Source organism: Scyliorhinus torazame, chromosome 11 (assembly GCF_047496885.1).
Source record: "Scyliorhinus torazame isolate Kashiwa2021f chromosome 11, sScyTor2.1, whole genome shotgun sequence".
Lineage (NCBI taxonomy): Eukaryota > Metazoa > Chordata > Chondrichthyes > Carcharhiniformes > Scyliorhinidae > Scyliorhinus > Scyliorhinus torazame.
In genome coordinates, this window is record NC_092717.1 from 87,983,347 (window position 1) to 87,998,022 (window position 14,676).

Here is a 14,676-nt window from a genome sequence, read left to right on the forward strand (position 1 = left end):
TGGTTCTCTCACCAGCTGCTCCTGGCCCAGTCTGGTAGCGATGTCCTTTAGGATATGAAAAGTTTGGTCAGTAGTGGTGTTTGTAAGTAATGGACGTTGGAAGTCCCCCAACTCAGACAACATTCTGAGCCTTTGTTAGAATTAATTTGTATCCTTTTTATGTCTCCTTTACTCATGACTGCACTGAACTGCACCTAGTATCCTGCCTAAGTGGACATTTTGCATTTGTGAATCTGAGCTATGAAATCTGGCAGGATACTCATCACAGCTGGGCCAGTCCTTTCTTTATCAGGCTTCCACTATTATGTCATTTCAAGCAAGCGGGACTAAGTAGTAATCAGGAGCAGGAACCTAGCTTCCTTGGTCTTCTATGCAGAGGTGAGTTGAACAAGATGCTTTAAGCTAATTGGAATGCCCTGTCAATAACTATGGGTGCTATGGTCAACTCAGAACTGACCGAGGATTGAGCGGAGTTTGTACTGCTCTCCATTGATCAGTCTAGCGCACCATCTGACTTGTATATTTTGCTTGTTGTGACAAAGGTTATTCTATGTACAAGCTGGGGTTCAAAGGTGTTTTTTTTTTTATTACTCTCTATTGATGTGCTATTTATTACAAATTGTATCAAATGATCACTACAACTTTAATATACATTCAAAAATTCAAGTTATATTTACAGACTCTTAATAACTGCATAATTTCCTGTGCAACGAATAGCACCATTCTTATGCCGGGTGTGCAAATGCCAAAATTTCCACCTAATATACAGATGAAAAGAAATCATAATTTAAATACCATAGAAAAAGGTAGATTTGACAAACTGCTATTAGAAGCATTGGATAACAATCTCTCAATACAAGATTCAAAGCTTTCTTTAGCATAGCCTTTTTGTTTAGCAGTTGTCTCTCACTCAAATGATTGAGTTATGTTCTGTTCCTTTCCTTTTGGTAAAAATGTTGTGTTGTAAGGATGTCTCCGTCTTGGGCGCTGGCAAGGTGTGCTCTCTTCATTTATATAACCTGAGAATTAACAGCAAACATATTTGATAGTTAAAAGGGACATGATTGGGAGTTTGAAACATTTATTTCAAATTGCTATTTCACGAAAATACCACGAGATGGCGCAATGCAAACTCTCTGTAAAAGGAAAACAGCATTTGTGAAAGGTAGAAGTTAGGTTTTTAAAATAGATCTGTCTCATGGAGTGGATTTTAACACAGAAAAATGTTTGCATTGTTTGGTCTGCCTGATGAACTTATTAAGGATCTCCTTTGCCTATAATATTTGGTTTTGTTAGATTTTTCCCCACACACCTGTTCACTTTCTCTTTGCCAACAATGTAACTTGGAGATGTGGTTATCTGAACATCTGCATCATAAGTAAAAAAGTCTTTGACACCCTGAATCACTCCTCTATCAACCTTAACACTTGTTCTCCTTCCGACAACAATTATCCATGCAATGGCAGCACGGTGGCGCAGTGGGTTAGCCCTGTTGCCTCACGCCGCCGAGATCCCAGGTTCGATCCCAGCTCTGGGTCACTGTCCGTGTGGCGTTTGCACATTCTCCCCGTGTTTGCGTGGTTTTCAGCCCCACAACCCAAAGATGTACAGGCTAGGTGGATTGGCTAGGCTAAATTGCCCCTCAATTGAAAAAAATGAATTGGGTACTCTACATTTATACAAAAAAAACCAATTATTCGTGCAGATGCAGGAAATACAATACATGACCTTTCACTTTTCTCCTTACCACTGTCCAGGACACCATCATTCATTAGGGTAAGACGGTGAATTATTGATACTTCTTCTATTTTAATACAATGCATTTGTTGTTCAGAATGTGGTCTCAACATTTGAAAAAACTAACCCAAACTAGGTGATCACTTTGTTGAATGCGGCAATTGATTGTCACTTTAATTTTTAACATACTAGGGGCGGCACGGTGGTGCAGTGATTAGCACTGCTGCCTAACGTGCCGAGGATCTAGGTTCGATCCCAGCCCCGAGTCACTGTCCTTGTGGCATTTGCACATTCTCCCCGTGTCGGCGTGGGTCTCACCCCCACAATTCAAAAAAATGATGTGCAGGATAGGTGGATTGGACATGCTAAATTGCCCCTTAATTGGGAAAAAATAATTGGGTACTCAAATTTAAAAAAAAAACATTTGTACACACTGATCCCTCATCTTCTAGATTCCTTCCAATAAAGTTCAACTCTTTTTTTTTTATTTGATTTATTACTGTCACATATGTTGACATGTGTACATTAGTATATATTAGTATACAGTAAAAAGTATTGTTTCTTGCATGCTGTACAAACAATGCATACTATACATAGGGAAGGAAGGAGAGTCTGCAGAATATAATGTTACAGTTATAGCAAGGTGCAGAGAAAAGATCAACTTAATACGAGATAGGTCCATTCAAAAGTCTGATGGCAGCAGGGAAGAAGCTGTTCTTGAGTCGGTTGGTACGTGACCTCAAACTTTGGTATCTTTTTCCTGATAGAAGAAGGTGGAAGAGAGTATGTTCGGGATGCGTGGGGTCCTTAATTATGCTGGCTGCCTTTCTGAGGCAGCGGGAATTATAGAGTTAATGGATGGGAGGCTGGTTTGCGTGATGGATTGGGCTACATTCACAACGTTTTGTACTTTCCTGCAGCCTTGGGCAGAGCAGGATCCATACCAAGCTGTGATACAACCAGAAAGAATGCTTTCTATGGTGCATCTTTCGAAGTTCTTGAGAGTCGTAGGTGACATGCCAAATTTCCTTAGTCTTCTGAGAAAGTAGTTGTTGGTGGGCTTTCTTAACTATAGTGTCGACATGGGGGGACCATAACAGGTTGTTGGTGATCTGGACACCTAAAAACTTGAAGCGTCGACCCGTTCTACTTCGTTCCCATTGATGCAGACAGGGGCATGTTCTCCACTACACTTCCTGAAGTCGATGACAATCTCCTTCGTTTTGTTGACATTGAGGGAGAGATTATTGTTGTCGTACCAGTTCACCAGATTCTCATTCCTATATTCTGTCTCATCATTGTTTGAAATCCGAACCACTACTGTGTTGTCATCAGCAAATTTGAAAATCGAGTTGGAGGGGAATTTGGCCACACAGTCATAGGTGTATAAAGAGTATAGTAGGGGGCTGAGGACACAGCCTTGTGGGCCACTGGTGTTGAGGATGATCGTGGAGGAGGTGTTGTTGCCTATCCTTACTGATTGTGGCCTGTGGGTTAGAAAGTTCAGGATCCAGTCGCAGAGGGAGCAGCCGAGGCCAAGGCCACGGAGTTTGGAGATGAGTTTTGTGGGAATAATGTTGTTGAAGGCTGAGCTGTCGTCGATAAATAGGAGTCTGAGAGATGTCTTTGTTATCTAGGTGTTCCAGGGTAGAGTGCAGGGCTATGGAGATAGTGTCTGCTGTGGACCTATTGCAGCGGTAGGCGAACTATAGTGGATCAAGGCAATTCGGGAGGCTGGAGTTGATTCGTGCCATGATTAACCTTTCGAAGCACTTCATGATGATGGATGTCGGAGCCACTGGACGATAGTCATTAAGGCACGCTGCTTGGCTTTTTTTTGGTACAGGGATGATGGTCGTCTTCTTGAAGCAGATAGGGACCTCAGATTGTTGTAAAGAGGTTGAAGATGTCTGCGAATACCCCCGCTAGCTGATCCGCGCAAGACCGGAGTGCCCGTCTGGGTACCCCATCCAGGTCAGTGGCTTTCCGAGAGTTGACCTTCGAAAAGGCTGCTCTGACGTCTGTAATGGTGGTCTCAGATATAAGTTCATCCGAGGCTTCCAGGGTGGAGGGCTTGCTCTCGCTGACCTCTTGTTCAAAGCATGCGTAGAATGCGTTGAGCTCATCAGGGAGGGGTGCATTGGAGTCAGTGATTTTGCATGCCTTCATCTTGTAGCCTGTTATGTCTTGCAGACCTTGACATAGTCGGCGGGGGTCCTTGTGGCTAGCCTGGGACTCAAGCTTGGTCCGGTACTGTCTTTTGGCATCTTTGATGGATTTCCTTAGATCATATCCTGGCATAGTCACTCATGTTTCTAACTGGTAACTTACAAACCTATGGTTTTTACATTAATTTAGGAACAGCTCCTGTAATTTCCCGACCGATAGCTGCTGGTAATGTAGCACAGGTGTGCAGTAGTGCTGCTGGGGCTGGGAGGCTGGAAATAAAAAAGCTTCAAGTGAGTTGAGAAATTAGAAAAGCTTTAGTTTCCTCATGTCCACTGTCTCGCATCTGTCCAAAGAAGTAGCAACTAAAATATTGAAAAGACCGTCTACTGTCCCCATCTAAAACTCAACTCCATTCTTCTCCCTGACAAATATCTAAGGCTGATCATTACAGTTTGCAACCTTGGTGTCATATTTGACCATGAGATTAGCTTTCAAACACATATCTGCACTGTAACTAAGATCACCTATTTCCACCTCTGGAACATCACCCTACACTTTAAAAGTACTTCATTGGTCCTAAAACATTCTGACATTGTGAAAGGTCCTATATAAATACAAGTCTTTCTTTTCCAAGAGAACAGCAGATAATGATTTAAAACAGAGGACGATTCAGAGCTATAAGCAGAGATTAGGGCAGGAATATATTTTGGCTTGATCTAGCAAGGAGCTGGAAGATACTACAGATTGAAATGTGGTTGATAATTTATCGGATTTGGGGTTGATGGGGAACATGACTAGATATGTTTGACAGATTGAGGTCATTGCTGAAAACTTCTTTCCTCTCAGTGGTGTTGATGCTCTGATAAACAATTTGTTTCTCTTACTTTTAGCCAAAATTGACTTGGCATGTCTAATATTCCTGTGTACATTAGCATAAACTGGGGTTGCGACAATCACTTGGCCTAATATTCATGGCTTTGTACATATATTTCTTCAAACTCTCCAACAGTTTTATTCCACAGCATGGTGAAGATACATAATAACTATTCTGAACAAATTTGCTGATTAAACTCAGTACAACTTTACTTTCATATTGCACAAAGCCATGAACATTGTCATGTGAGAGTACCTTTAAGAAATGGGTATTTTTATAGAACAACTGTAGTGGGTGTACCTTTAAGAAATGGGTGTTTATTACTGCAGTGATGTCAGTGTGGGTGGAGCTGGGCTGTCAGCTTTTAGTTTCACTTTGAGAAAAGCTTGGGTGTGTCTGTGTTTTTTTGGTTTTGTTTCAGTGTTGGAGCTGCAGTCAGCCACAGAATGTGTAATGTTGTTCTCTCTGCCATTTCAAGACTATCTCTTGATCATTTGGTGAATTCAGAGTTATAACTGTTCTCAGTAGTAAATTTAAACCTGATGTGCTTCTGTTAAAAGTTTTTTTTAAAGTCTTATGGATGTTAAAAGGAAAGTAAGGATTACTTAGTGTGGTATTCTTTGGGGGTTGTATTTGAATTAATGGTTGCTAAGATGTTCACTGTATGTTTTAAAAAGGTTAACCTGAGTTCATAGAATAAACATTGTTTTGCTTTAAAAAATACTTTTCCATTTCTGCTGTACCACACCTGTAGAGTGGGCCCTGTGCTCCCATACCACAATCTATTAAAAGTTGAGAGTCAGGTGAACTCCATGATACACTTTGGGGTTCTCTAAAACCCTGGCCCATAACAAATTGGGGGCTTCAGGGGGATAAAAGTCTATCTATTGGATTGGCTTAGTGAACTTTAAGCCAGTGAGCGGTGAGCATATTGTGGTTGCTTTTCAGGTGTGGTATTTTAGTTTAAGTGGGGAGTGTGTTGTGGACAATGGCTCTTTCAGAGGCTCTGAAGTTTTTGGGGGTGGAGATGGTCACACGCAGTACCTTACGGAGAGAGACTAAAAGCAGACTGTTAGATTTGGCAAAAACATTGCAGTTAACATTACCTGACAAAATGCAAAAAGATCAGGTAATTATGGCGGTGGCTAAGCATTTAAAGTTGCCTGAGATACAGTTTGACTCAATGGAAATGGCAAAAATTCAGTTACAAATTAAATAAATGGAACATGAGAAAGAATTAAAGCAGCTTGAATACGAAAGAGATAGAGAGGAAAAAGAAAGAGATAGAGAGGAAAAAGAAAGAGATAGAGAGAACAAAGAAAAGGAGAGAGAAGAAAGGAGAAAAGAAAGAATAGCCCGAGTAGAACAAAAAGAAAGAGAAAGGGAGATACAGATCAGGGAAAAAGATAATGAGAGAGAGTTTGAACTTCAGAAAATGGCCATGAAACATGACAGTCAGTTAAAATTGGCAGAAGTAAAGGGAAACATACAGTTGGATGATAGTGATGAGGATAGTGAGAAAGAGCGTCATAGTTGAAGGTTTGGTGGGGATCTATTTAAATACGTCCAAGCATTGCCAAGGTTTGACGAGAAGGAGGTAGAAGCCTTTTTCATTTCATTTGAGAAGGTAGCTAAACAAATGAAATGGCCACAGGACATGTGAGTATTACTGATTCAAACAAAGCTGGTAGGTAGGGCTAGTGAAGTGTTTGCACCACTACCGGAGGTATCTGGGATGTAACAGGCGGTGAAACAATCCATCTTAGGTGCATATGAACTAGTGCCTGAAGCCTACAGACGAAGGTTTAGAAATTTAAGGAAAGAATTTGGTCAAACATACATGGAGTTTGAAAGGCTCAGAGTAATTTTGATAGGTGGATAAGGGCATTGAAAATAGACCAAACGTATGAAGTTCTCAGAGAAATTATGCTTTTGGAGGAGTTTAAGAATTCAATTACTCATGTGTGAAAATTCATGTGGAAGAGCAGAGGGTGAAAACTGCGAGGTTAGCAGCAGAAATGGCAGATGGTTATGAATTAGTTCATAAATCAAAGCTTGGTTTCCGTCTTCAGTTTTAGCCTGTGAGGGATAGAAACTGGGGACATAAGAAATACTCAAGTGGTAAAGGTAAAGGTGATCTGATGGGAGATAATAAGGGGAGTGTACGTCAGACTAAAAAAGAAATCCAGGAGGGTGGATGAAACATGAAACGTTTCAAATGTTTTCACTGTAATAAACTAGGCCATGTAAAATCACAGTGTTGGTCGTTGAAGAAAAGCACTGGGAAGGCTGATGTGGTAAAAAAAGGATAAGACAGTGGGGTTTGTTAAAGTGGTAAAGGAAAGCCCAAGTGAAGTGAAGGAGGTGCAAAAGATTGTACAGCCTGATCAAGAGGGGATTGATAAGAAGGTGCCAGATCTCTTTAAATAATTTACTTGTGTGGGTAAAGTTTATTCATGTGTATCAGGAGGAGCAGTCACAAAGAAGTCACAATTTTAAGAGATACGGGAGCTAGTCAATCTTCACTGGTAAGAGATGATGAGTTATGTAGTATGGGAAGAATATTGCCAGAAAAGGTGGTAATATGTGGAATTCAGGGTGAGAGGAGTAGTGTTCCATTATATAAGGTAAGATTGGAAAGTCCAGTGAAGAGTGGTGAAGTGGTAGTAGGAGTAATGGAGAAACTATCTTGTCCAGGAATACAGTTTATCTTGGGTAATGATATAGCTGGATCACAGGTGGGAGTGATGCCTACTGTGATTGATAAGCCAGTGGAAAATCAGACAACTGAAGTGTTGAAGGACGAATATCCTGGGATTTTTCCGGATTGTGTAGTAACAAGATCGCAAAGTCACAGGCTAAGACAAGAGGAGAAATCAAAGAGTGAAGATGAAGTTGAAGTGCAATTATCAGAAACGATTTTTGATCAGATGGTTGAAAAAGAACAAGAACAGGTGGAGGATGAGGTGGATATTTTTAGTTCAAGAAAACTGGCGGAGTTACAACAAAAAGATATAGAAATAAAACGGATTTATCAGAAAGCATATACTGAAGAGGAATCTGAGTGTATACCAGAGTGTTATTACCGTAAAAGTGATGACTTGATGAGAAAATGGAGACCTTTACATATGCAGGCGGATGAAAAGTGGGCAGAAGTTCATCAAGTAATATTGCCGGTAGGGTAGAGAAAGGAGGTGTTGCGAGTTGCACATGAGGTACCAGTGGGAGGTCATTTGGGAATAAGGAAAACTCAAGCTAAAATCCAAAAACATTTTTATTGGCCTGGACTACATAAAGATGTAGTTAAATTTTGTCAATCATGCCACACATGTCAAGTCCTTAATACCCATTCCAGCATTTGAGGAATTTTTTACAAGGGTCCTAATTGATTGCGTACACCACTTCCTAAAATGAAAAGTGGGAATCAATATTTTTTGACTATAATGGATGTGTCTACTAGGTATCCAGAGGCCATTTCAGTACGTAATATTACAGCTAAAAAGATTGTGGAGGAGTTACTTAAATTCTTTACTAGATATAGACTACCCACTGAAATACAATCGGATCAAGGATCAAATTTTACCTCAAGGTTATTCAAAGAAGTTATGGATAGCTTAGGAATAAAACAATTTAAATCAACTGCGTACCATCCAGAATCGCAGAGAGCGTTAGAAAGATGGCATCAGACATTAAAGACAATGTTGAGGGCTTATTGTCACGATTATCCAGAGGATTGGGATAAAGGAATTCCATTCATACTGTTTGCAATTAGGGATGCACCTCATGAGTCAACCAAATTCAGGCTTTTGAATTAAATTTTGGTCATGAGGTAAGAGGACCACTTAAATTGATTAAGGAAAAATTTGTGAGTGATAAATTGGAAATTACATTATTGGATTACGTGTCAAATTTTAGGGAATGATTAAATAGAGCAGGTGAATTGGCTAGACAGCATTTAAAAGTTGCACAAAATGTGATGAAGCGGGTAGCGGACAGGAAATCCAAAGTTTGTAGTTTTGCCAGTGGAGACAGAGTTTTAGTGTTGTTACCAGTGGTAGGTGAGCCTTTAAAAGCAAGGTTTTGTGGACCTTATCAGATTGAAAGGAAATTAAGTGAGGTGAATTATGTGGTAAGAACGCCAGATAGAAAAAAAACTCACTGAGTGTGTCATGTGAATATGCTTAAAAGGTACTTTGAAAGGGTACGAGAGCAAAAGGAGGAGGTTTTAATGCTTCTAACTCGAAGAGACGAACAAATCCAGATGACTGTGAATTTGACATACCTCAAATTAAATTGGAAATGAGGATGTTCTTAAAAATTGCGATAAATTGTTGAGTTACCTTCCAGAGGAAAAACAGACTGACCTGAAAGAGTTATTGATATCACGTGGGAAAGTTTGTGGAGGTAAATTGGGAAGTACTAAAATGGCTAGACATGATGTAGATGTGGGAAATGCTGTTCCAATCAAACAACATCTATATAGACTTAACCCTTTAAAATTGGCACAGGTTAACGAAGAGATTGAGAGTATGCTTAAAAATGGCATAATTGAAGTGGGTTGAAGCCAATGGAGCTCACCCATAGTGATGGTACCTAAACCAAACTGTATAAACCGTTGTGTGTGGACTTTAGAAAGGTTAATGCAGTTACAAGAACGGACCTTTATCCTATCCCACATTTGGAGGATTGCATTGAGAAAGTGGGACAATCAGCTTTTATTTCCAAACTGGATTTACTTAAAGGTTACTGGCAGGTACCTTTATCTGAAAGGGCGAAGGAGATTTCAGCTTTTGTGACTCCAGATGGTATATACCAATTCAAAGTTATGCCATTTGGCATGAAAAACACCCCAGCATCATTTCAACGGTTCACTAACAAAGTTATTTCAGGATTACCCAATTGTGCGGTATACATCGACGATCTGGTAATTTTCAGCCAGACATAGAAAGAACATTTGAACCATCTGATGGAGTTATTCGATCGACTTCAGGAGGCACGTTTGGTGATAAAACTAGCCAGAAGTGAATTCGGAAAGGCCCAAGTCACTTTCCTTGGCCATACAATCGGACAGGGTCGATTGGTGCCACGGGATGTGAAAACAAAAGTTATTGGGGAGTTTACGATACCCTCGACACGACGGGAAATAATGTGATTTCTTGGTACGAGTGGATTTAAACGGAAATTTGTACCGAATGTTAGCAGTGTGGTCGCTCCACTGACGTACTTGCTCAAGAAACGTAACACATTCCAGTGGACAGCGGAGTGTCAACAGGCATTTGATGGCCTGAAGGTTTTGTTAACCACTGCTTCTGTGTTAGCCATCCCAAATTATACCAAACCATTCAAAGTGGCTGTTGATGTGAGTGATGTGGGCTTAGGTGCGGTGCTTCTACAAGACGACGACGAAGGGCTAGAGCGGCCTATTGGTTATTTTTCAAAGAAATTGGATTCTCACCAGAAAAGTATTCAACGATTGAGAAGGAGACTTTGAATTTGGTGCTGGCTTTGCAACATTTTCACATTTGTGACCAGCAATCCGTCTGACACCATTATATATACTGATCATAATCCGTTGACGTTTTTGGAGCGATTCCGGAATAACAATGCAAGGCTGTTTCGCTGGAGTTTATTGTTACAGCCATTTCATTTAAAAATAGTACATGTGGCAGGACGAGAAAACGTGATAGCCGATGGTTTGTCACAAATGTGATGAACAGAAACAGGTTCAGTTGGAGGAAGAAGAACAAAAATGGACTATATTATTATACCTGTTTGCGTGTGATGTTTTTTAAAACGAAAAAGTATATTTACCGTGTGCATTTCTTAAAGGATAGTGAAAAGGTGAAAAATGAAACCATGTTGAAGTTGATTGTATATATTTTTTTCCTTGGGAGGAGGTGTCATGTGAGAGTACAAGCAGCACGGTAGTATTGTGGATAGCACAATTGCTTCACAGCTCCAGGGACCCAGGTTCGATTCTGGCTTGGGTCACTGTCTGTGCAGAGTCTGCACATCCTCCCCGTGTGTGCATGGGTTTCCTCCGGGTGCTCCGGTTTCCTCCCACTGTCCAAAGATGTGCAGGTTAGGTGGATTGGTCATGATAAATTGCCCTTAGTGTCCAAAATTGCCCTTAGTGTTGGGTGGGGTTACTGGGTTATGGGGATAGGTTGAAGGTGTTGATCTTGGACTCTTTCCAAGTGCTGGTGCAGACTCGACCGGCCGAATGGCCTCCTTCTGCACTGGAAAGAAAAAAATTCTATGATGAGTACCTTTAAGAAATGGGTGTTTTTATAGAATAACTGTAGTGGGTGTACCTTTAAGAAATGGGTGTTTATTACTGCAGTGATGTCAGAGTGTGGATGGAGCTGGGCTGTCTGTCAGCTTTTAGTTTCACTTTGAGAAAAGCTTGGGTGTGTCTGTGTTTTTTTGTTTTCGTTTCAGTGTTGGAGCTGCAGTCAGCCACAGAATGTGTAATGTTGTTCTCTCTGCCATTTCAAGACTATCTCTTGATAATTTGGTGAATTCAGAGTTATAACTGTTCTCAGTAGTGAATTTAAACCTGATGTGCTTCTGTTAAAAGTTGTTTTTAAAGTCTTATGGATGTTAAAAGGAAAGTAAGGATTACTTAGTGTTGTGTTCTTTGGGGGTTGTATTTGAATTAATTGTTGCTAAGATGTTCACTGTATGTTTTAAAAAGGTTAACTTGAGTTCATAGAATAAACATTGTTTTGCTTTAAAAAATACTTCTCCATTTCTGCTGTACCACACCTGTAGAGTGGGCCGTGTGCTCCCCATACCACAATCTATTATAAGTTGTGGGTCAGGTGAACTCCATGATACACTTTGGGGTTCTCTAAAACCCTGGCCCATAACAACATGCTATGCTCCCCATTTTCAGTGGGCTACCTAACATGATTTAACAGTCTTTCCCCGAGCCTCTCTCCCATGCTTCATCCTCCTCACAGTCCTTTGTGATCCAGTTGTCCCTTCACAGCTCTCTCATTTCAAAATAGCTTAATTTGAGCTTCAAAGTGACAACTCCCAGAATGAAATCCAGCAACCTTACTTTGCAATGATTCCCGAGAGATCAAATGGTTAGTTATGTCAGATAAAGACAGTTATAAAGCAATAGAGTGAACAATCGCTGAAACACAAAACTTTCTCTCACTGTGTCTAGGATACTGGTCCAGACACTTGAAGCCTAATTTATATCATCAATCCTCCCTGTATGGTGAACTCCATAAATTCTCCCATATCTCTCTGTAGGCTTGAAAAAATGTTGTTCTACTGGACACACACTGGGAATTAGCTGCATGAATGGGAAATTACATTTAGTACTTCCAGCCACACTAAATGGCTATGACCAACAAAGCTCCCAAGTAGGCATCTTATTCTACACTTTTGCTCCTTTTTACAAGAACATATTTTATGCTTGTACCTTACGAAAGATTGCCTTTTGGTTTTGTGACTTGGTAACACATTTGGCGATTACTGTAAATGTCTATGCATTGATTTAATTACATTACTGTATTTTAATGGGTGATCTAGGCCTCTTTTGGTGGACCAATAAGGTTTACACTGCTTTGCGCCAGGGTCACCAAAGGAGGACCAATACAAATTCCTCTTTTAAAACACTGTAAATAGAGGAAAGAAACACATAGCCCAATCAAAGCCCGTGTGAAATTCAACGTAGGTTTAAAAAAAAATCCCAGCAAAAACAAAGAAAATTTTACCAACCAAACTGGAATGTTATGAGTATCTAAAGGACACTCTGTACTGTGTGGTATCCATCAGTCATCAAGGTCAGGCTTTCAAAGGGAAGGTCAGGCTTTCAAAGGGAAATGGATAAGCACCTCAAGGGAATAAAATGCAGGACTACAGGGAAGGAGCTGAAGTCACTAGGGGGCATAGGTTGAAGGTCCGTGGGGCAAAGTTTAGAGATGTGTGAGGCAGGTTTTTTTTACATAGAGGGTAGTGAGTGCCTGGAACGCGCTGCCAGGGGAGGCTGTGGAAGCAGATACATTAACGGCGTTCAAAACGCATCTCGACAAATACATGGATAGGATGGGTATAAAGGTTTACGACACTAGGAAGTGCTGAGGGGTTTGGCGAAGGATGGTATCATGACCAGTGCAGGCTTGGAGGGCCAAAGGGGCTGTTCCTGTGCTGTATTGTTCTTTGAAAGCAAACAGGGTTATAACTATATGTAGTAATGTTAAACAATATCATTGAAAATGACAAAACAAACTTGACCCACCAAGTGAGCCTATACTTTCTCACCTCGCTCAACACAGGTTTGTGTTGAGGGGAACCCCACTTCCCAGAAATTCTCAGGTGTACTTGGGGGAATGTACCGGAACCTATGCCTGGAGCAATTTGCCAATTTTTTCAGTCTTTCTTCCTCTGGAAGGTCTGCATAATACTTACATAAAGGTAAAGGAATTAGAATATATAATATAATTTGCAATTTTGCACTTAGAATTGCAAATTCATTCTACAACATGTTTCCATGTGAAGCCAAGCAATACTCTGCACCAATAACATCTTGGGCTTCCATCTTTCCTCCATAAATTTTGAACAGAATTTTAAACAGTTCACATTAAAATTCCATTTAGAATATAATATACCCCAAAAACAATTGATGGGTGGATAAAAAGTAGATTTTTAAAAAAATCTTCTCCACAAACAATTAAGTTTTGTCCTTTTGTGGGGCAGCACGGTGGCGCAGTGGTAGCACTGCAGTCTCACAGCGCCGAGGTCCCAGGTTCGATCCCGGCTCTGGGTCACTGTCCGTATGGAGTTTGCACATTCTCCCCGTGTTTGCGTGGGTTTTGCCCCCACAACCCAAAGATGTGCAAGGTAGGTGGATTGAACATGCTAAATTGCCCCTGTGCAATGTGCAAACTCCGCACGGATAGTGACCTGGTGCCGGGTTTGAACCCTGGTCCTGTTGTATACGTCGAGCACTTTCAATTGTTATCGCCGATTTCCTTTTTATTGAAGACTAGATGTACTGATATTTGGTCAATTCTGACTATTCATGGTTGCAATATGATTCTATCTCATATCTGGGGCTGAATTCATCATTTTTGAGACTAAGGGCACGTTTAAGTGAAACGAATCGGCGGCGGCCCTCACCGATCCTGCGACCGGTGAGGGGCTAGCAGCCACGCCGAGTAAACTCCCGGCTCCCACAACATAAACGGCCGGAGAATTGACGGGCCCGTGGCCGAGTATGGTGACGACCTGCAGCGGTCGCGCCGTAAAACATACCACCGGCCGTGCGCGCGCCCAACCACCCAGATAGCGCCACCCTGGCCACGCCCTACCTTTCCGCCAGCCCTCGCAGAAGCCCCTCCAGCCAGCAGAATGGTTCCCGCCCAACTGTGGCGCCGCTGGACACAGTCCGCAGATGCCACGTAGGGTTCCCGACCGCTAAGGCCAGACGTCAACCACGCGGTTGGGAACTCGGCACATCAGGGGCGGAGCATCAGGGGAGGGCCTTCAGGTGACGTGCTAAGGCCGTCCCAACGGCATGCGGTGCGGTGAAGCCATTTCAGAGGGGGCAGAGCATACAAAATCTGCATCAAAACAGGTGCTGCCCCCGATTTCTTCGTCAAAAGGAATTCTCCGCCCAATCGGCAATTATGAAATCGGCATCGGGGAAGGCGAATCCCACCCCTGATATTTTATAAGCCCTCAAATTTAAAATAATCTGAAAATTTTTCATTTTGATCATTAATAACAAAGGCAGGATTGACTCGGTGAATTTTAAGGATTTCCATCTTTGCTTACAAGGGGCAGCACGGTAGCACAGTGGTTAGCACTGTTGCTTTACAGCTCCAGGGTCCCAGGTTCGATTCCTGGCTTGGGTCACTGTCTGTGCGGAGTCTGCA

At 41.5% G+C, this 14,676-nt stretch overlaps 1 protein-coding gene across 3 annotated transcripts in view; it reads right to left on the bottom strand.

Moving 5' to 3' along the window:
• Window positions 1–560: 560 nt before the first annotated feature.
• The window catches only part of rbbp8 (retinoblastoma binding protein 8), a 243,628-nt gene continuing 229,512 nt past the window's right edge, over window positions 561–14,676 (bottom strand). For all 3 annotated transcript variants that reach the window (XM_072467446.1, XM_072467444.1, XM_072467445.1), the window contains exons 19-20: window positions 13,061–13,202; window positions 561–1,019 (exon numbers count right to left, since the gene is read on the bottom strand). In XM_072467446.1, the coding sequence (XP_072323547.1) occupies window positions 907–1,019; window positions 13,061–13,202 (255 nt within the window). In that variant the 3' untranslated portion in view covers window positions 561–906. The remainder of the gene's footprint in view (window positions 1,020–13,060; window positions 13,203–14,676) is intronic.